The sequence below is a fragment of the Diceros bicornis genome, chromosome 35 (genome assembly GCF_020826845.1).
Source record: "Diceros bicornis minor isolate mBicDic1 chromosome 35, mDicBic1.mat.cur, whole genome shotgun sequence".
Classification (NCBI taxonomy): domain Eukaryota; kingdom Metazoa; phylum Chordata; class Mammalia; order Perissodactyla; family Rhinocerotidae; genus Diceros; species Diceros bicornis.
In genome coordinates, this window is record NC_080774.1 from 9535705 (window position 1) to 9560767 (window position 25063).

General features: G+C 53.0%; 1 protein-coding gene across 1 annotated transcript in view; it reads left to right on the forward strand.

Moving 5' to 3' along the window:
- CUX2 (cut like homeobox 2) overlaps nucleotides 1–25063 on the forward strand; it is a 251201-nt gene that overhangs the window by 135299 nt on the left and 90839 nt on the right. Inside the window, 2 exon segments of the mRNA XM_058531414.1 lie at nucleotides 15241–15351; nucleotides 18924–18971. Of these exon segments, the coding sequence (XP_058387397.1) occupies nucleotides 15241–15351; nucleotides 18924–18971 (159 nt within the window).

Consider the following 25063-nt stretch of genomic DNA (forward strand, 5'->3'; position numbering starts at 1 on the left):
TGCACCATTTTGCATTCCCACCAGCGTCGTGGGCATTCCAGTTGCTCCGTGTCCTCTCCAGCGTCTGGTCGTGTCTTCTCGAGGTTCGAGTGTGCGTGCTTGGTGTGGGGATTCCGGGAGCCACTGGAGCTTGAGGAGATGAGTGGCAGGCACGGGGCGTGGGACACATGGGACAAAACCGCACATCTCAGATGTTCTAAAGCAGCGCTGTCCACTAGAACTTTCTGTGATGACGTCAATGAGGTCTGTCTGAGCTGTCCGATATGGTAGCCACTAACACGGGTGGTTATCGAGCACTTGGAATGTGGCTTGTGAGACGGGGGAACTGAATTTGTAATTGTATTTTATTTAAATTAATTTAAACATCCAAAATTTAAATAATCACACAAGGCAGGTGGCTGCCATATTGGACACTGCACTTCTAGAAGTCAAGATCCCTGCTCAGTGTGTTCTGGGTCCCAGATGAATCTTTCTGAGGATGGATCGGAGTTCAGCTCTTTTAATCGCAGAGAGCTGGGATACGTGTGTGGGTTACGGGTCCGTGCGTGTCCTGGAATGTCAAGACTACGCAGTACACAGCGCCCGGGACAGAGAGGGAAGCGCCAAAGGTTGCCCTGGGACTCAGGTCGAGGTATGCTGTAGGGTCAGGAGAGCACGGATGGGCTCTGGAGCCGGAGGACCCGGGTTCAAACCCCAGCCCTGTCACTTACCAAGTCTGTGACCTGAGACAGGTGATCTGTCCTCTCTGAGCCTCGGTTTCCTCATCTGAAAATGGAGTAGTAACCTCCCTCTCGAAGGACAAAGAAGAATGGCTATAAATCCCTGGCACGGCATCTGCCGCGTGGTCCACGCAGAAAAGCAGCAGCTTCTGTCCTTCTTATCCTTATTGTTGTTGTTATTCCACCGGTCCCCAGGGCTGCATAAATGCCACGTAAGCCTGACTCCATGTCCCCATCCTTGAAAGGATGAGGTGCTAGCCTGTCAGCACCACGCGGGCAGTGAGTGGCCTTGTCTGCTGCGGCCACTGCTGGATTTCCAGTGCCTGGAACAGCACCTGGCACAGAGTAGGCGCTCACATCCACGTTTGATGAATGAATGAATGAATGCTGTTGACGTCGATGGGGAGGATGTAAGCAGCCGTGGGGCTCCCTTGAAAGAACAGCAGACACTCTCCTTCAGCAAGTGTGGTTTGGAAACACCACAGGTTCAGTGCCAGCAGTGGCCTGTTTTGGTGTGAGGGCAGAGACGGCTTCCTCCTCCCTGAACAAGCTCTTCATCTCAGCGGGAACGCGGCTGCGGCGCGCAGACTGGCCTGGAATCGCCCGAGGTGGGCGTGGCACGGATGAGCGTTGGCTGGTCAGCCAGGCCAGACCCACCTTGCGCCACCCGAGCAGATCGGCCTGAAGGAACCCGGCCGCTGAGGTTTACACAGTGGAAAGTATGGCCCTAAGGTGTGAACTGTGTGAACGGTTCCCATCTCAGTGGTTCTCCCAGGGCCTGGAGTACCAGGAGGGCTAACATTCCGGCAGCAGCGCGCCCCCCAGGCCTGCTTGTTTGGGGGACACACTTGTTCCTTCTCGTCAGTCCTGAATTTTCCCCATCCCTGCTTTTCTCTTCCCTTTCTTCCTTGTTCTCGCTCTTTCTTTCCCACCTCTAGGCCCCAAAGGAAGATATTTCCGTTCTTACGGAGTTGTTGTTTTTGTTTCACTTCTGTGACACATTGTGTAGTTATCAAAGTCTTTTCGTGTTCGTCATAGTCACCTGAGCACAAAGACACTCAGTGAGGGGGACACTCAGTGAAAAAGTGTCTGTGAAGCTTCGACTGCACGCCGGGCCCAGGCCCAGGTGCTGGGAATACAGAGAACGACAGACACAGGTCCTGCCCTGCTGGAGCGGACGGCTAACTACGCAATAAGTTTCTCTTTGCAAATGATGATGAATGCTCTGTGAACAGGTAGCAAGGATTGGGTGGGTCTGCTTTAGAATTAGGGGGATGGGGGACCCCATTACACAGGTGCCAGCATTGGGGGGATGGAAAGGGATTGCAGTCAAAGGGAACTGGCTGTGCAAATGTCCTGAGGTGGGGGAGAGGCTGGCACCTTGGAGGACTAGAAGCCACTCGTGTGCCTGAGTGCACGGATTTGGGGAGAGGTGCACCCCATAAAGCTGGAGCCCCGAGTAGTGGCCGGACCCCGTAGGCCCCAGTGAGGAGTCTGGATTCTAATCTAAGATCGCGGTGCATGAATCATGGGAGAGTTTCGAGCCAGGGAGAGACAAGAGCTGATTCACGTTTTGCACAGCTCACTCGGCTGCTGCGTGGAAGTTGGACTGTGGCAGGTAAGAGTGGGAGGCCGGAGCGAGGGGAGGAGGCCCCGGAATAGTCCAGGCGAGGGATGATGGCAGCTTGGACGAAGGTGGCGGTGGGGGCGGTTATTATTTCTGGACCGTAAGAGACACGTAAGAGTGAGACGAGACTGGGACGTGGTTAGTGTCATTATTATCCTCATGCTACAGGTGAGGAAACTGAGTCTCAGAGAGGTGCCGTCAGAGCTAGCGAGAGCCGCAGGCCACCCAGGGCTGCCTGGCCGCTGCAGTCCGCGCTCCACACTGCCCCCCGGTAGCTCAGCTTCGTGTCCAGCCCCCGTCTCTCCAGCTGAAACGATGCTCATGAAGCGTCGTCCCCATTTTACAGGTCAGGCCGTGGAGGCTCAGGCGTTGAAATCTCCTAGCTTGAGAGGCAGAGGCAGATGCAACGCAGCCCACACTCCTGAGCCCGCTTCTAGGTCCCGTGCTGCGAAAATGAGCATCCTGTGTCCTGGGCCACTGTAGGCTCTGGAGAAAGAAAGTGGATGAGGTGGGCAGGGAGGGGGGGAAAGGGCCCGCGGTCCCCGATCTAGGACAGGCCAGCCTGTCATTCTCGAGTTCTCTCTTAGGCAGTAAATACAGTAAAAACCCAATTCTGCGCAGACTAGTGTCTGTAGGAGGGGGAGGTGCTGTTATGCCTCTCAATGCAGAGACGAGAGTCTCCCCGGGGCTGGGAGAGAGCGCCTGGGGAGGCGAGTCTGATCCGTGTGGTTTGGAAATGGCCTTTTGTGGTGTGGGGAGGAGAGGACGCCCCCTCTGCAGGGAGGCTCCGACTTTCCCAGTCTGGGCTCCCGGGTGCAGTTTCCTTAAAGTCGGCTTGGTGGGAATTTCACGTTAATGTTGATGATAAGCATTTTAGTAAAATATACGTGGATAAAAAGGAATGTTGATTCCAAAAGTTGTTTTTCTCTTCCTCTCCCTCTCGTTCTTTCCTTTCTGGAAATGGAAGAATTCTACATTAGGACCTGTGCCCTAGACAGGAAGCAGCCAATTGGACTGTTTAGGTGCTGGGGGAGGCTGGGACATGGGATTCTGTCGTGGGGTCATCTGAGTAGTAGGAGGCTCGTAGGGACCCTCAGGTGACCCTGCCTGGGCAGCCACCATTCAATCCGGGTCTCCTTCCTGGAAGTGGCATCACTCAAGTCAATGTCTTCCAACCCTAAAAGAACAACTGTGGTGTATGGGATGCGGCCAAATTAGGGCTGGCCTTCAGGGATGTCCCCGGGGGTCAGGAAAACCTGCAGGATTGGGGAGGGGATGTTTAGTTCAAACTCTGGCTGCCTCTTCCTGCCTAATGCCCCTCCGAAGTGTTTTTGTTTAAAAATGTTTCTGTCTTCACGCTTACAAATTAGACTCCATGGGGGCATTTATTAACACTAATTCCTTCCAGTTGTTTAGGAAGAAATTGCATCTACAAATTTCTTTGGGGCCTCTCTGTAACCCCTCGAGATATCCTTGCCCTTATTTAATCAATGAAACAGTGGGACAGCAGGAGGTCTGGCACTTGCTGAAGTCAACAGCAGATTAGGGGACAAGCCCGTGTAGGGGCGGAGGGACAGCTCCTGGCGTGCATCCCTCGTGACCACGTCCAGCCGCCCCCTGTTTCAGGGCCTTCTCTCTCCATCTTGCCTTCAACCTCATCTGGCTGACTCTCCCAGTTGCTGAGTGGCACTGATTCTTTTCCAGCGGGTCCTGAAAATCCGCACCCCTCTTTCCTGCCTGTGGCCCCCACTCACCCTCGCCCACCTGGCCAGTGGCCTCCAGGCTCGTTCTGCTGCCCGAGAGCCTTCCCAGAGTTGCCTGAAGCAAGCGCCCCTCCTCTGCTCAGCAGTCCTCTCAGGCTCCCAGCGGCAGTTCTTGCCTTGGTCTCATGGCTTTCTGACCCCTGTCCCCGCCAGTCGCTAATGTGCATCCGGGTGGTCAGCCCCTCCCAGCACAGCCTGGGTTTCCCACCCCCCTTGCCTTTGCCCACAGGTGCTTTCTGCTCGGTGGGCTTCCCCCAGATGCCGGCACCCACATTCGGTTAGCTGCAGCTCTCTGCCAGGGCACCTTCCTCAGGATAACGCCTGCACATTTATGTGGCTGTCACCTCCCCCCCTGAGCTGCACGAGGCTACTAGAACCCCAGCTAGCACACAGCAGGCACTCAATCAATGCTTCCTTCCCCACCGGGGTTGTGTGTACACCAGTGAATTTTTCAAGAGCTTTCTGAGATTCCCACAGACCTTCCTACCCCCAGTACGCCCCCCTGCACCCCAAAAAAGGCTGCTCAGAGAAATGAAATTGGAGAAAAGATGTTAAAAATGGCACGAGCTTCAGAGCTGCCGTGGTTTGGAGCAGAGAACTCCAGGGTCCAGGCCAGCTCTGCTTCTGCCTGACTGTGATCTCGGGTGAGTGACAGCGTCTCTGGAGACTGTTTTCCCACCTGCAAGAGGCGTTAGGAGACGAGACGGGCCAGGCGGGAAAAGTGACGCCGCACAGTAAGCACTTAGTGAGGAATCACTGCGGCCATGAGCAGGTGCCTGGCACGTAGTAGGTGCTCAAGAAACACTTGAATGAATGAGTGACTGAATGAATGATGACTTGATGGGACCCCTTTTTTAACAGAGGAGGGTGAAGTGCTCAGAGAGCAGCCGCCCGGCCAGCTGCCCCAGCTGGACCAGGTGCGTTAGCCTTGAGAGCAGGCCCTCGGGGTCCCCGGCCCCCAATCTGACGCCCGCCAGAGTGGGGGCTACTTTGTTTTCCCGGTGCCGCGAAGTTTTACATCCTGAGAACTCCGGAATGTAAAGCAGCAATCAAGGGCAGGAGGAAGCGATCGGATGTGGCTCCGGTTCGTGGCGAGATAATTAGGTGTTTGATTGGCATCCTCTCTCAAGGACAGCCACCTCCAGGTCTGCGCGCCGCAGGAGTGGCTTGTTTTCCTACCTGACGCTTGGGTGGGGGGGTCTGGAGGTAGGGCAAGGCTCTGAGTGGGGGGCAGCTGCAGGGGGTGGGGGTTTGGGGCCCGGGGTCGGCCCGCCCATCTTCCATTTGCTCATTTATTCACACATTCATTCATTCAACAAGTATGGAGTGCCTCTGTGTGCCGAGCATCAGGGATACATCGGGGATACAGCGGTGACCCAAACAGACAAAGTCCCTGTCCTTCTGGGGCTGACACTGCAGCGAGCGGGCAGGGGAGACAGGCGATAAACAAACAGAGAAGTAAGTACCTCCATGTGTCGGTGACAAGTGCCGGTGAGAGACATCAGCAGAGAGGGCGGGTGAGGTAGGTGGAGGTGCCTGCTGCTTTGAATAGGATGCTGGGACAGGCCTCGAGAGGAGGCGAGGTAAGAGCCAGACCCAGAGGAGACGAGGGAAAGACCCTTGTGGAATTGTGGAAAAAACAGCGTTTCAGGCGGAGGGGGCAGCCAGTGCACAGCCCTGTGGCAGGCACGTGCTTGATGTTTTCAAGAGCCAGCAAGGACCCGTGTGGCGGGAGGAGAGGGAGTGGGGTGGGGGGTAGAAGGAAATGGGTCCAGAGAGGAATCACCTGGGGCCGTGGCGAGCACTGTGGCCTTGCTCTGAGACCGTGGAGCCGTGGAAGGGTTTTGAGCAGGGGAGGGACGGGATGTGACTTAGGTTTAACAGGATCCCTGTGGCTGCCGGGTGGGGAAGGGACTGTCGGGGGTGAGGGCGGCAGTGGGGAGCCCACTGAGGAGACTCCTGTGGTCACCCAGGTGTGCAAAGACAGTGGCCTGGCCCAGGGTGGCAGCGGTAGAGAGGATGAGAAATGGTTAGAACAAGCTGGCAGGACTTGCTGATGAGAGCAGTGGCCCCACCGCAGCCCTGGGCCTCAGGGCTGGCCGTGGCCCCAGCCCAAGCTGGTCCCTGAGCACCCGGCCCTTCTGGCACCTTCTGCAGCCTGGACGCTCTCTGGCCACAGGCCTCTCCTCCTGCCCACACCCCTGAGAGGGAGGGCGTGCCGTGACCCCACTTGACAGCAGTGAGTCCTAGATGCAGAGAGGCCAAGAGTCTACTGAGCTCACAGAGAGGTAAGCAGGAACGGCTGCCCTCGGACCCACTCTGTCTGCCCGATGTTGGTTCTTGGCCTGCCTCCAGCTAAGAGCAAACTGCCACCTGGGTTTTCTGGGAGCCAGAGCTGTGGGAGCTGCTGGAGGGCCTGATGGACCACAGTTTTAATTGTCTGTGCCCTACGTGACCTAACTCTCTGTGCGGTTAGGACCTGGGTCTGGGTTGTTCTGGGCAACATTGTAGGCACATAAATTACAGTTGAGGGACTGAGTGAGTGAGGGGATGGGTGGACAGATGGACAGACAGACTGGCCAGGCCCCGCCGTGCTCCTGTCTTCAGGCCACATGAATCCTTGTTGAGGACAGAGAGGTCAGGGAAAGCTTGCCCCGTGAGCATCTGGAGGAAAGAACCCAGAAAGATGTGGGTTCAAGTCCCCATGATGCCACTTGGCAGCCGTGTGACCTTGGCGGGTGGCTTTGTCTCTGCAAGTACCACGTGGAAAATGGCATCTGCACCCTAGGACTGTTCATTTGCTCCCTCAACAGATGTTTCTAGAGAAGCCGCTGCACGCCAGCACTGCTGGGAGAAGTGCACTTTTTCGTGCTGCCTGGCAGGGACCTAGTCTGTAGAGTCAGCCCTCTATGGGACAGTTACTGTAGCATTGTTATCACCGCCTGCGAGTTTGCTGAGAAGTTGTTGGCAGCCTCCCCCGCACACCCAGGCCTAGAGGTTTGGCCGCAGTCCCCTCAATGGGCTCTTTGACCTGGTGTGACCTGTCTGTTCCCCAGCCCAGCGGATGGAATGCCGTGAGGCCAGCTGGGCTGGGCGCTGCTTCTCGTAGGCACCGCCCCTTGCCCCAGCCCCGAGTAATTGGCCCAATACATCTCGGCATCTGAAATTTACATACGGCGCCAGGAGTGATGGATGGCTCTGGTCCCCGGCCGTCTCTCAGCCGCAGCCCAGTTATCCATCTCGGCGGGCTGCGGAGCCATCCGTCTTGTCTTGTCTCCTTGCTCGTGGCAGGCCAGCGTGTGCCCTCCATCCCAGGTCATCCCCAGCCCCTCCCAGAGCCGGCCTCTGAGGCCCCTCTGAAGGCGACACCATGCCCCACAGCGTCCTCTGAAGCCCTTCTCCTCGGCGTTTGCCTGGGACTCTGATGGCAAAGCCCTGAATGTCTCCATGGACCCGAGATGTGGAGGGGACATTTGGCCCCCACACAGAGGGCCCCACCTTGCTCCTGCCACAAAGGACCTCTCATGCTTCTATCTGCTCACAGTCATTCAGTCACAGATGTTTACCGAGTGCCCTCTATGCACCTGGCATCGAGCTAGAACCTGTGGCTGCAGCTGTGAACAAGGCAGGCACCGTCCCTACCCTAAGGGACTGGCAGTCCACTGGAGCGTGTTAACACTGAAGATCCTGGACACCGGGCCAGGCACTCTGCCTCCTTCCACTCTGGTTCTCCAGGGGCCCTCACAATAAGCCCATGGGCATAAGTTTTTATCCCCATTTTGCAGACACAGAAACTGAGGGTGAGTCACTCGTCCATGGTCACGTGGCTAGTGAGGTGTCAAAGCCGGAATTTGATGCCAGTCTCTGTTTTCTGAACCGTGTCCTCATTCCCCAGACAGACTGTGCCCTTTCAGGGCTCCCTGACACATAGCATTCATTCATTCATTCATTCGACCATCAAACATTTCTAGAGTGCCTGCTACGTACATATCAGGAACTGTTCTAGGCACTGAGGACATAATAGGAGGAAAGGACGAAAATCGCTGTTGTGCTCTCCTGAAGTTTTTTCTAGCAAATAAAATAAGTAGGTAAAATACCTAGTGTGTTTGGCAGTGATGCATGTTAAGGAGAGGAAACCTAAAGACAGGGACAGGGAGACCAGTCAGGGGCTCTTGCAGTAATCCTGGTCCCTCTGCCTGGGATGCTTGGCTCCTGGATCTGACAGACTCATCCTTCTGGACCCAGGTGAAATGTTCCCACCTTGGTGACCCTTATGCCCAGTCACGGTAGTCACCTTGCTCTCTGTGTTCCCACTGTACTTGATTCATACTTCTCACGTTGTACTTGGGGACGTGGAGAATTAGAATCGACCTGTCTGTCCGTCTCCTCCACTGCACTGTGGACTCCTCCAGGACAGGGACTGTGTTTGTTAGTTTCTATATACCACTACCTAGCACTGTGCCTGGCACAGAATTGGGGCTCAGCAATTAGTGGAATGGATGATTGGATGGGGATAGATGGATGGATGGATGATTAGATGGATTGACAGAGTGATGACTGGTTGAGTGATTGGATAGATGGATGTTAGATGATCAGTTGGATGAATAGATGAATGGATGATCACTTGAAAGGTGGATGATCTGTTGGGTGGATGGATGGGTGGATGGATGGGTGGGTGGATGGCTGGGTGGATGGATGGGTGGATGGATGGGTGGGTGGATGGATGGGTGGATGGATGGGTGGATGGGTGGGTGGGTGCATGGGTGGGTGGGTGGATGGGTGGGTGGATGGGTGGGTGGGTGGATGGGTGGGTGGGTGGGTGGGTGGGTGGATGGATGGATGGGTGGATGGATGGATGGATGAGTGGATGGATGGGTGGATGGATGGGTAGGTGGATGAGTGGATGAGTGTCCAGCATCTCTGGTTGCATCTCCCTGCAGTAAAGAGAAAGCAGTGTTCCATGTTCGTGTTGGGGAGAGTTGGTGACTATATTGGACGTTATAACCACTGCTCATCCTGGTTTTCCAGACCTGGGCTGGAATCTCAACTGTCACTTATCCACATATTCTTACAGGAGATAATATACATAAAGTGCTTAGTATATTCCATAAATATTAGCATGTATATAATAATAGAACATAGAAATGTTAGCCATGAGCTAGTGTTTTCTATAAGGAACTTCTGTATAATGTTTCATTTGAAGAGAAGATTCTAGGCCTTTAAAAATAAAATCTGATGGCAGATATGAGAAAGATATAACAGGGGCACAAAAGACATGCCCAGACTTGGAGGGGAGGGTCCAGGAAGCCTTCCTGGAAGAAGAGACATTTAAGCCAAGACAAAAGGATGAGTCAGATCGGCCACAGAGACAGCATGAGACCCTGTGGGCTGAGATGAAGTCTCTGGAGCCGTGGAGTTGGGGTCCCTGGTGTATTAGGATTCCTGTAAGGAATTCAGTCTGGTTGGGAAGGAAACAAGAAAAGGGGAAGACGGGAGGGGCCAGCAGGGGCCCAGTGACGCCCGAAACAGGAGCGTGGAGGTTGTCCTAGGGCAGTGGAGAGCCATAGGCGGGTTTTGCTGGAGAGGGACATATTGAGGAAGAGTTTGTTTCCCTTCACGAAATTCCTTCAAAGCGTGGCAACACCTGAGGTCCTGGCTTCCTTAACCCCGGAGCCCCAACGATCACTGCATCCTTTTTAGAAGGTCTCTTCTCCAGTTGGTGTTAGGGGGCCACGTCTGAATGTGGGGTGTCTTGGAGCTGAGAAGAAGGTGAGCATATGCTGGGGGAACTGACATGCCCATGCACAACTCAGGTTGTGTCTTGTGTGTGTTGCCTAAAAGAACGTAGCTTCTGGCTCAAAGCTTTGTACATAGTTGACACTTTGGGATCAGGTACTGAATTTCTTTCAGAGCCAAGTATTCTTGTGAGATTCCCAGTTCCTCGTGGTTGGGGAAACACAGTTGAACTGAGAATGTTCAACTTGCCTCCCCATAGATAAGCAGCAGTTTTCCTTCCCCACCCAAGACCCACCCTCCCCTCCAAGGAAATCCAACCTCTTAACCAGTTCTGTGGCTTGGGAGGGTAGCCTAAGCTGTCTGTGCCTCAGTTTCCTCATCTTTAAAATGGGAGAATCAGATTCAATTAGTGTTTGCTAAAGTAGGGGACACACCCCCACTGGTGGGGTGATCGTAAGCAGTAAGCAGATCTGGCTTTAGAAAGGATTGAGGGGCCGGCCCGGTGGCGCAAGCAGTTAAGTGCACACGCTCCGCTGCGGTGGCCCGGGGTTGGCTGGTTCAGATCTCAGGCGCGCACCGACACAGCGCTTGTCAAACCATGCTGTGGTGGCGTCCCATATAAAAAGTGGAGGAAGATGGGCATGGATGTTAGCCCAGGGCTGGTCTTCCTCAGCAAAAAAAAAAGAGGAGGATTGGCAGATGTTAGCTCAGGGCTGATCTTCCTCAAAAAAAAAAAAAAAAAAGAAAGGGTTGATATCAGGAGGAACAGCTGTCCCTGCTCGGTGCTCTTCGTTCCCTCTCGTTCTAACAAGGAGAAGGTCACTGTGTGGTACTACACTAACTTGAACACCTCGGCAGCCCTTGCCAACCTCCTTCTGTAACAAAGACAGACAGCAGTGCTTTATTTTCATCCTACTTTTATTTTGAAGGCTACCATCTGCTTATGGCATAGGATTCTCTAGTGATAAAAACTTTTCCTTTTCAAATGTACTTATTTAGGTTAAAAAAAAAGAGGGAGTCATTATAGAAAGGTCAACAACAGGCAAAATTGACCTATGATGCTGTGGTCAGAGTAATGGTTACCTTTAGTGGGTGCTCACGAGGAAGGGGCACCAGGGAGCCTTCTGAGGTGCTAGGAATGTGAATATTCTAAATCTCAATCTGGGCAATGGTTATCAGGGTGTAAAAGTTTGAGCTTAAAATTGAACTTTAACCTATGCATATCTCAATCAAAAAGAACGAAATAGGAGGGGCCGGCCCGGTGGCGCAAGCGGTTAAGTGCGCGCGCTCCGCTGCGGCGGCCCGGGGTTCGCTGGTTCGGATCCCGGGCGCGCACAGACGCACTGCTTGGTAAGCCGTGCTGTGGCGGCGTCCCATATAAAGTGGAGGAAGATGGGCACAGATGTTAGCCCAGGGCCCTCTTCCTCATCAAAAAAAGAGGAGGATTGGCGGATGTTAGCTCAGGGCTGATCTCCTCACAAAAAGAAAAAAAAAATAACGAAATAGGAGTCAATTTGAAGACAAATACTAAGTAAATAGTAACTCAGGTGGAATATCAATATGGCAGAATGCATGCAGAGGGGTATGTGTGGTTCAAGTTTGGACAGCAATGGACTGGACAACCTCGAAATTCCTTCTGGCTCACGTGGCTGAGTTTCTGAGTGCCTTGATGGTCTGAGTCCCAAGATTGCCCAGCACACAGATGGCAGACCCCCTCGGATCTCGGGGCCCTCGCCCGGCAGTGGGCACTTCCGGGGGGCAAGCAGTGGGGTGTAGACCCCATCGGAAGAGCCTTCCTCCCCGCCCGAGCGTCTTCCTGCCGCTCCTGGTCCCCAGCCTCAGCTGCATCTATCATCTGCTTCAAGCTCATTAGAATTATTTCTTTTTAGTTGCAAATGGGCTGTTTATGATGATCATTATTTGAATGGTCTGCGCCGGGCTCCGGGCTGTCTGTCTGCTGCTGATGGCCGGTTAATCAGATGAGCCTCCTCCCACCCGGGCCTGGCCCAGAGTCTGGGGCTGTGTTCATCACGGCTCCCTGAGGGCTGGGGGCTGGGGACCAGGGGCCAGGCGGGAGTTCTGCTTGGTCATCAAAGGAGGGGCCCTGCTGGCTGTGTATGCATGCGGTGGTTCAGACACTCATTCCTAAAACTTCAGACTAGTGCTGGTCTATGTTTATGAGAGTTTTTTCCATTTCTTCAAAACAAATATAGTGCTGTGAGCTTTTTTATTTTAAATGTGTTTATTTTAAAAGACTCTTGTCAGTTCTGTCGTTGGCCCTCTTGCTTTGTTGTTGTTCAAATGTACTATCTTGTACGGTGGGAAGGAGTGGTTTTTAATGTCTTTGCTTGAGAGAGTAAAACTTGCCAGTACTCTGTCATCCTTTGTTTTAGGGGTGTGTGTGAGATTTTTACCGACCTGTGAAATCCAGAACTCTGAGAATCACTGATCTAGTGGGCTGTTTTCTGAGCTCTCAGTTTATCTAAATGTAAGATTAATATCAGCCAACAGTTCTTGAATGCTTAGTACTGTGCTCGCCGCTTTACACATTGATAGCATTTAAAACAAGCTCCCTGAACTTCCGCCAGCCACGGGGGAAGTGGAGCAGGAGCCCTATGGAGAGCAGGGCATGACAATTTTGCGTTTATAATCCACCAAGGAGATAAGCCACACCTGAATTATTAGAACTGACTGTAATTTATTTCTTAGTTCCTGCTTGAATCTTCTTACAGACACGTTAATGTGTTTGTTACATGAGATGATGTATGTAGGTCTGGTACCTGTGAGCACCCAATAGGTGGTAGTTATGATATTATTTGCTATTATTGTTGTTGTTAGTGTGCTTACCGTAGAAATGTGGCAAGAATCCAGGGTTGAAGGATGAGCATAGATTTAGGCAAAGTTGAGAAGAACGTGGACATCAGTCACATCGTCTGCTCCTCTAGGACTCAACAGGAAAGACACCAAGAGCTGCGCTGTCATGGGGCCAGGGCTGGGGGCCTGCTGAAGTTCCCAGTCTGGTCTTGCCTCTGCGCTGTCTACAGTGTGGACACAGCCGATTTGCACCCACCAGCAGCCTGGAAGTTTCCAGTGGACAGCATAATTGTCTGGTACGACACATCAGGCAGTTGGACGTACCTGTTCTGAGATTTCCTTTCAGACCTGGGTTTGATGTTTTAAATGAGGATTCCAAGTCCAGCCCCCACAGGGTCTATTGGTTGCTGTGGTGTAGGGGGGCACAGTATCCCAAAGATAAGAACCCAGTGTCGGATACATGATAATCCAAAACCCAGTGAGGTCAGCCCGAGTCCCAGTTCTGTTTGTCCTGTAGCGATGTAATTACCACATCCTTGTCTCCAAGAGAGACGAGAAAAACTGTGAGCGCTCTACTACCACTGAAATTGACCATAACGCTCCGGTTCCTTCTCTCCTGCCAGGTGGAGTTCTGTTCACCTGGCTGCACCACCTGGTTTGTTTTTGTCTACCCTTGATCAGCCCTGTTGCTGCAAACACAGCTCTCTCCCCAGTCACTAGATATTTTGGTCGTGGTCAATTGTGGTTTCTTTATTGGAAACTAGGATTATTTTTTAACGATGGTGAACCAGAAGTCTCCCTTTTTTCTCTGTCACCTTGGCAGATGGTCGGAAATTGTTTCTGTTTCTCTCTCTCTCTGCTCTCTCACGACGCCTTGTTCCTCACCTGGCTCAAAATTCCGTGGGGCGTTTGGACCAGAAGCCCCCGCGTCTTCAAGTGGTGTACCCCGTGCCGTGGCAGAGAGTAGATTTCAGCACCTCGGAGAGCACCGCACGGCCCATTCCCTTGCCCCTCTATTTTAACCACTACTTTTATGCCTCGACCCTCTCCCTTCTAGACTCATGATTCTCCAAAGAGGTTAGACATTCCTCCAGGAATAGAAATTCCCTCGCCGATTTTTTCCTAAAGGCTCCATAGACAGAGACACTTATCCTGAGCTTGGGGTAGGCTCTCCAGCCTCCCATGGATACAAGGTTTATGGTGCTATGGTGAACTGCCATTGAGCAGATTTACCGACTCTCAGACGTGATATAAGACTATTACCGTGCATTTTGTCTCTTAGAGGGAAAAGGATTTGCAGCGGGTTAATAGTACTTTTATTTCATTATCTAATGGTAAAAGTGTTTCATTGTGTGTGCAAGATGAATGCGTATTAGCGATGACAAATGGGGTCTTTCAACACGGTGCTGGGCCTCATCATACATATGTTAGATTAAAGAGTTCACCCTAGAAATACACTCTCGCATCTGCGTGTGTGTTTTTAATAAATCTGATTGCAGAAATTTATTGCATCACCGGATTTAGGAAATTATGGGGCTTGATTGCTGCAAATATAATCGGGTGATATATACAGAAATGCTCCTCGAGTTATGGTCCAGAAAAAAGCCCATCTCGGGATGGTGCAAGAAAGCAGCAGACCACATAAACAGAACATTTCTTGAATTATGCAAATGAAATCCATGACAACTCATGGTGAATTGTACTCCCCTCATGAAGCTGCCACCATTAAAGTGAAGACAGCTGCGAGAGGGGTGATCAGATATACGTGTACGACCAGCAGACATTGTGTGTGATGTGTGTGAGCTGGAGCGTTCCCCCCTTCCATCCCTCACTCTCTTTTCTCCTCCGTGGTCCATCCTGTAAAAACCTGGTCTGACGCCTTCATTGCACATAAGCAGGCAGGGCGCCTTCCAATCCATTTCTTCTGAACCTGGGAGTCTTCAATGAAGTATTTCTTATACTTGAAGTGAGCCTTAAATGATTTACTGGGGGGTACACAAAAGGTCAGCTCGCTTCTTATTGGCACCTTCATTTTTCCAAAATCTACTGAAATTAAAAAGCCATCTATATCTTAAAAGGCGTATTTATGAACCCTTAAGTGTGAGTAAGTCATAGTTGGAACCGTTCCCACCTCTGATATATGAAAGCTGTCGACAGCACTTTCTTACGCTATAATATGCCCATACAATATGCCGCACTTTACTATTTTGACACGGTTTGGAGATGTTTTCTACAGTTACTGACAAGCTTATGTCATCACTCCTTTGGAAATTTAAAAGGTGGGGCAGGGGGGTGGGGGAGAGACGAAAAAAAACTCCACCCAACTTTATGGGAGATTATTGATCTGGCTCGACTTCCGACGAGCAAAAAAAGCTGTCCTGGATTTTTGTCGGTTGCATCCCCAGTTTCGTAAATTATTCATTTGCGCCAGGAGTCAATATCCTGTCTTTTCTCAGCTTTGTAAGTTAAGAAAACTTGTTCGCAATGCTGTTTTGTATGATGACTAAAAAAGAAAAGGAGGGGAAAAAATCTTTCTTTTCTCTCTCTCTCTCTTCTTTTTTTTCTTTTTTTATTGTTCCAGAAGGAGCTTAATTCCGTCGCTTCCGAGCTGTCTGCACGGCAGGAGGAGAGTGAACATTCTCATAAACATTTAATTGAACTCCGCCGGGAATTTAAGAAAAATGTACCTGAGGTACAGTATATTTGCTGTTTTAGAATTAACTCAGTAGGAATGCAGATTTTTCTCTGTTCAAACTATATTTTGAAAACTGTAGACATAAGTGACTAACAAGAAAAGAAGCTAATTAGCCACAAAGAAAAATTACAGCCCCCAACCTTTCGGTGTTTCTTGGTATAGTGATGCTTAGCGGTGCTGTCTGAAGCCAGGGCGGGACACTTCTCCATGGCGGTCATTGTTTCTGAGAGCTCTATAAAACATCCATTTCCGCTCACATTCACATCCAAGTCAAACACTTGGCCTTGACGGCAGAGTTCTTGATTTTATTTTGCTCTTCTGTTGCGTCTGGGGGATGACAGCTGTTGTCTCTGCCCCTCTCTCTGTCCTTCCCTCCATCTCCATCTCTGAAACCGCCTCCCACCCCCCCATAAACATGCCTCATCCGTCCCCCCCACCTCCTCCCTTGCACCCCCAGCCGCCAGCTTTGTCTTTCCCAGCGGCTGTGAGGGTGGTCCGGATAATGACCAGCAATGTGAGGCCCCCCAGGGGAAGAGACTAGAAAGAACTTGTTTCTGTTTTTTACAGGGGCGAATGTGTGAATTCCTTTCCCTGCTCTATCAGCCCCCTGGTGCTTCTCAGATTTGAAAAACAAAAAATGATGGGAGTAAACACAAATAGGAAAAATAAAGCCTGCTGACTCCATATACCGTCGGCAGGGCTGTGGCCCCTCAGAGCCGTTATGGGAAAGAGACCCCGACCGGCTGCCTAGCCAGCAGTGCGTCTCTGTGGTCCACAGACGGTTGACAGTGGAGCTCTCTGTGCTAACCTGCTCAGGTAGCCTGGATCTTGGAGGAGGGAGGGTCCCAGGGTCTAGCATTCCTGAGGTATCAAACCAGGAGATGCTGATTCCGCTCTGCCTGTGGGAATCACCCTGGGGTCCTGTTGCCATCTTGCTGACGGAGGAGGGGGCCATGGAAAGATGGAGAAGAGGCAGGCCCACCCAGGAATCAGGTCACATGGGCACAGAGGGGTCAGTCTTTTAGCTGAAATCCTCCTCAAACAAGTCAGAAATATCTCTGGTTCTTCAAGACATGAGAGGGAAGTGGGATCTAGCTGGAACTTGTCCATGGAGCAAGTCTAGAAGGAATCAGGTTTGAGAGCTAGGGGAGGGTGCGCCTGGGGAAGGGGCAGGAATCTCAGATCTGAGCGTGTCTCCCGTGTTGCAGCGTCCGAGAGGCCAAGTCAAGTCCTTGGTTGGACTCTGGGGGCTAGAAGCCTTCCCTTCCCTCTTAGAACAGAGAGCAGCTCGGTATTCAAACTGTTTTCTGCCCACACTGAGGGTACCAGAAGCTTTGCCTCCGACTCTCCAGTCTCTGGGAAGCAGAGATGAAATGGCCCCAGATCTTCCCAGCCCTGCATGCCCTCTCTCTCTGGTCAGCCCAGACCCTCCGTCTCGTCCTCCTCCCCCAGGGCACGTGGGAGCCCCCAGGTGATGAGGGAAATCCAGGCCAGGTTTTAAGCCTCCGATTTGGGCTTACATAATTTTAATACTGCATAATTATGCAATTATGTAATTAGGAGGAATAAGTTTCCATTCCTATTATAGTCGTGCCTCTGAAAATTCTCATTTTTGGAACTAGCTTCTCCTGATGGGGAGAGTCACGCCAAGGCTTTATTTAAGAACATCATCTGCCTGGTGCCCAGCTCACCTCCTGCTGGTGCCTTTGCTCAGCTGCCCCCAGGGGTTCAGCAGACAGGGCAGTGTGCTTCTAGAAATGGTCGGCACTGGCCCACACTCCCGCCAACCCCCGCCACGGCCCTCAGATTTGAATCCCTAAACTCAGTTGAGTGTGGGGTTGTGAGAAGAGCCTGGTTGGGTGTTCAAATTCCAGCTCTTCTGCTCGCTGCGGGACCTCCAGCAAGCCAGCCCCTCTCGGGCCTCGGTCTTCCTTGCTGTAAATTCAGGGGACTGGACAGATGGGTTCTGAGCCCCTTCCTCATCCTGGATCAGAGGTTTCCTGCCCACATGTAAAGTCTTTCAGATTTTACAATAAGTTGCCAGTGGTTTAGCTTCTCGGATTTCACCCAAAAACCCGGATTTCTGGTATCTTTTGAGACTCTGCGGTAGATCTGGCCACACGAGGCTCCATGCCCACGTGGCAGTCATCAGACAGAGCTGAGCAGCTGCCACACCCGTTACATGGTGCTTGTGTTCCCCGGAGATTTGCCAGGGGACCTCCCAGGCTGCCTCCCTCGTCTCCACCCCAACTCACCCCCCGCCTCTGTGGGCGTTTGAGTTCACAACCTGCCACCTAGGTGGCAGGTTCCTTTTCGTTGCTGAGCCGGTGCACCTGTGGGTTCTGTGATCACATCCTCTAGGTCCACGTGTGCTCCCTGTGCCCCTCCCCGAGAGACCCACGTAGAAGCCCTGAGGGACACGAGTCAGTGCTTCCGGGACCCAGAAGAGGGCTCATTTCCAGGGACAGAAGCAACACAACCTTATTTCATAATAAGGGATTTATTCTCTACCTGAACATCTGTTCTTCTGCCCGTCTCTTCCTTTCCAGCTTCTCCCTGCTGTGCCTCCCTCCCCACTCTCTCAGGCCCCTCAGCTCCTCCTGCCACTGGGGCTTCTTGGTTTCCTGTGGGCCGCAGCTGAGCGGTTGGGGGAGTCGCCGGCGGGTCTCCGAGGAAGCTGGAGCATTTAAGGGCTGGGATCCTGGGACACTTGGTTCCAAAAGGCCTCCCTCTTGGATGCTGGGGAGGGCTCATGGGAGTCCCCCCGGGGCAGCCCTTGGGGCTGGGAATCCCCAGGTCACTTGTCAAAGGCAGGAAATGAGGGGCAGGAAATAGGGGCTCCCTTCCGAAGACAGCCCGCTGCAGTGCACCAAACTTTTACAGAACCTTCCTCTGGGCTGGGCGCAGGGGATGGGGGGTGAGCTGGCCGAGTCCCCAGAAACTGCACATTCTGCTGAGGACGGAGAGACGAGTGCAGAGTGATGTTGCTAAAATGCAAAGTGCAGGCTCTGCTGGAGGGGGCAGCAGGGTGGGGAAGCAGAGACGGCACCCTGCTCCCCAGAGGTGGGGAAGGGCCAGCCCCTGAGCAGAGCCTACAGGGCAGAAGGTTTTCGTGAAGAGACTTTGGTGACATGGCCCTGATGTAGACTTGGGGCCACCTCTCCAGCCCCTGCTCCAGTGTGTCCCGTGGTGGACCACCTGTCCCACTGGGTACTTTGCGTCACAGAACCCCTTGGGAAATGCTGCTTCCTTTCTCCCTCATCCAGAAATTCCCAGTGTGCTTTATATTAAAGGCTCCAAAAAGTCCTGCAGGGAAGAAACTTGATGTTGGACTTGCTATGTCCCAGCCTCGTTAGGCTTGGCACCCGTGGGTGTGTGCCTGTGTGTGTGTCTCTGTGTGTCTGTGTGTAGGTGTGGATATGAGGAACCCTAATAAAACCCCGTGGAGCACAGGTCCCCCAGGACACACTTGGGAAATGCTGGCTTGGGGACAACAGTGAGCTGCAAGCAGGGGCCCTGGGGAGTCCCAGCTGGCACTGTGGTGAACTCTTCGCTGATCTCTTTTTCAGGAAATCAGAGAGATGGTGGCTCCTGTATTAAAAAGCTTCCAAGCTGAGGTAAGACCCAAGGCCCACGGCATGTCACAAAAATACTCCCTGGTCCCCTCTCCTCTCCCACCTGGAGTTGCCAGAGGAGGCAGCAGCCTCTGGAAGCCCGGGAGAAACTCCCCACACTACTGCAGACTCTGCCCCGTGCCCTCCAGATCAGCCAGTGATGTTCTGATAAGAATGGGTTCTCTGTTCTGTTTGATGGCATTCCAGTGTCTGATCCCAGGAAATCTCCCTTTCCCTAGACTTTGCCCAGCCTTAGGCAGGCTCTGCTGCATACAATATCTGTGACCTTGAACAAGCCACCTCACCCTCCAGGCTTGGTTTTCCGGTGACCTTGGCTCCGCCCTGGTGTTCCGCTCTGCACTGACTCTCTAAGGCAGCCTTGCAGATTAGTCCAAACAGTTACCAGCCTGCCCTGAAATCCTCCCACCAGCCTGCCCTCTGAGTGTAAACGCAACACTGTTCACGGCCTTGCAGCCCATGGGTCCCTGATGCCTTTGGCAGCAGCTGGGCTGTCCTCAGCCAGTGGTTTCTCTTGCCTTTCTGGAGACCTGGAGGGGCTGAAACTCCCCCATTTCTCCTCTTGGCCTGACTGTGTGACCAAGATTCTGCGAATATCCACTTGCCTGGCTGGCGCCGGAGGTAGGCCAGGAAAAGAGTGGAATTACACCGAGCGGCAGGGGAGGCCATTTCTCAACTGTTCCATCTTCGGGGGGCTCCTCTCAGTCTCCCCCTGGACTCGGGCAGGACCCCGGAAGGATCGGGCCTTCTCAGAGCTCGCCAGTGGAGATGCATTTTAAGTCTGTCGTCTGCCCAGCGCCACGTTACTTTAAATCTGTCTCTTTGGAACCGCGTAAGCGCATGAGGCAATATTAAAGTAAACAGTAACTGGATTTACACAAATGTCGCTGATTTCCATATTTTTCATCCCTTCATTTTATTACTGAGTTGACTGATGTGTTTATTTATTTATAGGGCCATCCGGTATTGATTTATTTGGTTGTGAGGTGCCTGAGCTGGAAGGGGGGAAAAAAACAAACAGGAAGAAGACCAATGATGCTGGGAACGTGTTGTCATGGCTTTGTGTTTTTAAAAAAAGAGGTCCCCCTCTGCCCGCTCCTGCTCCTGTGGGGACCCTCAGCACGCACAGCGGCTGATCCCTCTGCCCAGGCCCCGGACTGAGCTGTTTTGTAGGAGGGTCACTTTCTCAGCTGTTCTCTTGCTGGGGTTGGTGTGGGCGGAGCTGCTCTTAGCCACTTAGAGTCTCAATCTCCCTGTCTGTTAAATGGGAAGAAAGATGCTACAGATCTTTCCATGTTATTTTGAGGACTAACGAGATACCATTCAGGGAAAGGGTTTATGTGATGCCTGGCACAGAGAGGGAGTGGAGAGAAGACTCTGGAGCTTGGAGTTTGAATCCTGTCTCTGCCGGTTACTAGCTGTTTGACCTTAGGCAAGTTACTTAACCTCTCTGTGCATCTGTTTCCTCATCTGTACAACTGGATAATAATTATTCCTACGTCATAGGGTCGTGATTGAGGAAGAACAGAGTTAACACCCATGGAGTGCTTAGAACATTGCCTTGCGTGTTACATGTCTTGGTTATTTTATTGTTCCTATTCTCAATGACTTCCAATAGAGGTTTATTTGTCCTCCACTCTGGGCTGGAATCTGCCTCTTTCTTAGGTTGTTCAGACTTTTTATCCAAAGGAAAGGGGCTTTCTGTGCTACAGGAAGCCACATGACTGATGTCATCTTTTCTGCAGGAGAAGGAGGTAAACAGTAGGTTTGGGCGATGATCCAGTGTGGTGGAAAGCACGTGCAAATGGGACTCAGACAGGCCTGGTTTGAATCTCAGCCCTGCTGCTTGTATTGGCTGTGTGGCCTGGGGGAAGTTCCTTAACCTCTCTGAGCTGCAGTTTTTCTCCTCTGGCAAATGAGGCTAACGGTGAGGATTCAAAGAACTAAGCAGGGTGGAGGTAGCTAATACGGTACCTGGCACACAGCTGGTGCTCAATAAGTGTTGGGGGAGAGAAAGTCTTAGTGAGGCCGAAAAGAGTGACAGAGCTGAACTCTCATTTCCAAATGCACGCGGCATGTTGAATAGACACTGTTTTAATGGCCGGGATCTTCAAAGAACTTCGTTAATTTTCTTAAGAGGGCTTTCTGTCGTCCCTTTAATGTACCAAAAAGACTACATTTGTCTGGAGTTTTATTCCCGAAACCCCTGCTTTCCTCATGATCTATCGACTAATCCATTGCGGCCGCCGTGTCCCTCCCCGCGCCTCAAGGGAGAAATGCCGCCGAAGAAAGGTGTTCAGAAAAGCATCTTCTTCATCCAGAACAGACTGCACACGGGCAGGCCGTTTATAATCCAAATTTGATTTTCATTTTAATTTTTTTAATGAGGGTTCATCCTTTATGCCGCTTCCCTCTCTCGATCTGCCAGGCTCTGGGCTGGAGCTGAGGATTCCCCAGTGGGCGTTAATCACCTGCCAGGAATGTTCCCTGGGGCAGACACTGTCCCGAGTCCCATAAACCAGCCTATAAAACGCCGGCTGAATATCATACCCTTCATTCTCTCTCCCCCAGTGTGGGCCTCTCGTTGAAATATAACATGTTCAAATTCATCCCTTAATTTCACTTCACCAGCCCTGGTATATACAGAATCTGGGCATCCTTTTTATCTTTTCATACTGTATATGTGTGCGTCTTTTTTTTTTCTTTTTTTTTTTGTGCTGGTGGGAGGGGGCGGAGAGGAAGTGAATTCGCCCTGCTGTGAATCAAGGAAGCTTTTCCTCGCCGCCTTGATTGCTTAAAGGACAGTCTTGATTCCCCCTGCTCGGCAAACAAAGGCAGCCAGAGAAGGTGGCTTGATGGAGACAGCTTGAAATGGCCAAAGTTTGAATATCCTTGCGCACAGAGAAAAGAGCAAGACGAAAGCCCCGCTAATTACAAAAGTTGCTTTATGAAGGATAATTCAAAGCAATAATTTAGCAAACATAATCAAGTCGCACAGATGGGGTTGTTGATGGATGGATTGCAACATGCAATTAGCAGTTCTCGCAGTTACATATCATTAACCCTCCTAGCACAAAAATTATTTTCTCATTATTAGTTGAAAAGGTAAAATTAAGCTGACTAGACAGTAAAGGAACAAACTACAATTAATTACCTTCATTTATTACAGTCATTATTTTAAACTTATTTTTACTTGGAGAGAGAGATGAAAACATCTAAATTAAAAGTTTTGTTATGCTAAATCGGAGGTGAAACTTTTCTAAGGAGCGAGTGCACTGGCCCAGCCAGGGAGACGGCAGGGCCACTGCTGGGAGACTTTTTTTCCCCTTGCTTCCTTCTTCCACCATGAAGGGGATGCGCCCTGCATGATGGGAAACCCTTTTGGTTGAGTTGGAACAGACACAGTAACCTGGGCCTGATCGAAACACAGCAGCTTGGGAACCAAGGGGGCTGACCTGGCCTCTGACCCCCAGGAGAGGCAGGAGAGCGTAGTGGTCAGACACCCAGGGTCTGAGTCCCCCCCAACACGGACAAGCTTATGTGACTTTGGCAAGTGACTTCGTGTCTCTGAGCCACTGTGTCCTCATCTGTAAATAGTGCCAGCTCGTAGGATTGCATGTGGTTCAGTGAGGTTCTCTGTCGAGGGGCCAGCGAGTCATTTATTCTCATCGTGGTGGAGGTGTTGGGTTGCATGCAGCTGAAATGGTCTCTCCTGGTCCTCGCAGGGTCAGGGGGGGCTTGTGTGGTGTGACCGCCTTCTAGGAGCTTAGAGATGGGGCTGAGACGCCACTTACCAAGAGATGTATTCATCATCACTTGGGTCCATGCAGTCATTATTTCACTCAACAAACATTTATTGAGAGCCTACTGCATACCAGTGGTGTTCTAGATGCTGGGCCCAGTGAAGGTCACAGCCTGGTCGTCCACTCGACCCTCTTTGTGTGGCGGAGGGCAGGCGTTTGTGCCACACTCGGAAGGGCCACCCTTCTACGGGGAGCCTTGCAGGTCCACTCAGCATATACCTGCGGGGCCCCCATTGTGTGCCGGACTCCGGGTGAGGGCTGTGGAAGGTCCACAGGTGGTGAGACACTGTCCCCGCCCTCGAGGAGGGTCCCTAGGAGTTCAGTCCCTGTGACTGAAACGACATCCAGGAGTCAGGTCAGGAGCTCGCAGGTGGCCTGTCGGTTTCCTCCCAGAGGTTCTGCTTGTTCGCTGGGCTGCACGTTAGTGCCGTCCCCACGACGGCCGCCCAGGACCTCCCCTCCCGTGCACGTCTGCACTGTGTCCCGGCGCTCCCCCATCTGGAGATGGAGCGTGTCTCCATCCTTCGCATCTGGGCCTGTGTCCCCTTCGCCCAAAAGAACGTGGCGGAAGTGACCCTGGGCCAGTACCCGGTGGAGCCCCGGTCAGCCCGGCAGCCGCCTCCCGCCTCTTCCCGCCCGGCCTTCCCATGAGAAGCAGACCCCCCCGGGACCACCTGCGGTGAGGGCCCGCCTGCGTGGAGAGGCCCTGGCGTGACCCTCCGCACGGAGGAGAGGGGCCGGGCTCCGAGGCGCCAGGCCCGAGTCAGGAGCCCTGTTGGCCACCCAGCCCAGTCGAGCCGAGTGACTGCCACTCCAGCTGCCCTGTGGCCACCGGAGAGATGCGGAGAGAACCGCCCAGCTGGGCGCGGCCGGCCCGCGGGCCTGAGAGATGAGAAGCGCTGTGCTGAGCCGCCAGCTCTGGGGCTCGGCTACACAGCAGGGGGTCACAGAGCTACACAGCAGGGGGTCACAGAGGGTTACACAGCAGGGGGTCACAGAGCTACACAGCAGGGGGTCACAGAGCGCGGCTTGACAGTCTGCCGCTCTTCCTCTGCGCCCGCCGCTCAGCTCTTAGCTTCCCCAAACACTGCCCCCTCTCCGGCGCCGCTCTTCGGCCTCCCTCTCCGTGCCGAGCGCAGCCTCCTCCCCTGCTAACACAGGCGAGCGAGGGGCTCCCGCGGCGGCACCAGCCTCCTCTGCTCGGCCGCGGGGCCCTCCGGGGCCCAGGCGGGGCTGTCAGCGGATCTGAGGCTTCCTCTCCTCTCCTTGGTGTTTCTTTAATGGGATCGGGGCGCATCCCTGAGACAAACCCCGAGGGCTAGAGGGAGTCGGGAGCAGACCCGGTGCAGGTTCCGCTTGGGGAGGCGCGGAGAGACGATGTTGAAATAGGGGTTTGCAGGAAAGCGGTAGCCGGGGGCTGCTGCCTCCCCCGTGGGTGGTTTAGGTGACAGAGCAGGGCGCCGCGCCCGCCAGCTTGTCAGCTCCCCGCCTTGGTGGATGTTTGCGGGACGAGTGAGTGACTCAGTCAGTCAGTCGCCAGATAGATATGTGTAACTCCGTCTGTCAGTTCCCCGCTACTGCGCCGTCTGTAAAATGGGGGGGGGACACTCGGCCCAGCCTGATTCACACGGGTTTCGGGGGTCAGAGATGGAAGACATCACAACCTGCCGTGGTCCAGCCCCTTCCCTGCAGGCCTGCCCCAGCCAGAGCTGCCCAGCACGGTCTGTCCCGAGTCCCCTCACTTCCAGGCGGGCAGACAGCTGGAAACAGCCCACAGCCACCTGCCGGGATCCTGGTGGTGGACAGACCCAGGCCAGACCAACAGGAGAAGGGAGAGCAGAGGCCGGGCGCCCACCGTGCCACCTCCTGGTCAGGAGTTGGCAGGTGACTGTGGTCATCAGTAAGCAGCGGGGCTGGGCGCTGGAGGAGGCCCCACCTTGTCAGAGAGTCTCCTGGAGTGACTGTCATTGCAGACCTACTATGTGCTGCACGCTTTCTAATGATTACTTCGTGTCTTCCTCACAATATTTCAGTGGGGGGAGGCTCTGTGATGATCCCCTTTTGACAGATGAGGAAACTGAGGCCCAGAGAGGAGATGACTGACATCCATCCAGCGCCCACGTCTGCACCTGAGGCAGGGAAAGGACCAGGGAGCATGGATTCGGGCCCAGGAGGGGTGAGGGATGGAGCAAGCCCTCGGGGCAGAAATCCAAAGCCAGCAGCCCCTCCGCCATCTGGCCCCTGCTGCCTCTCCCCTAGGCCAGCAGGCAGCCT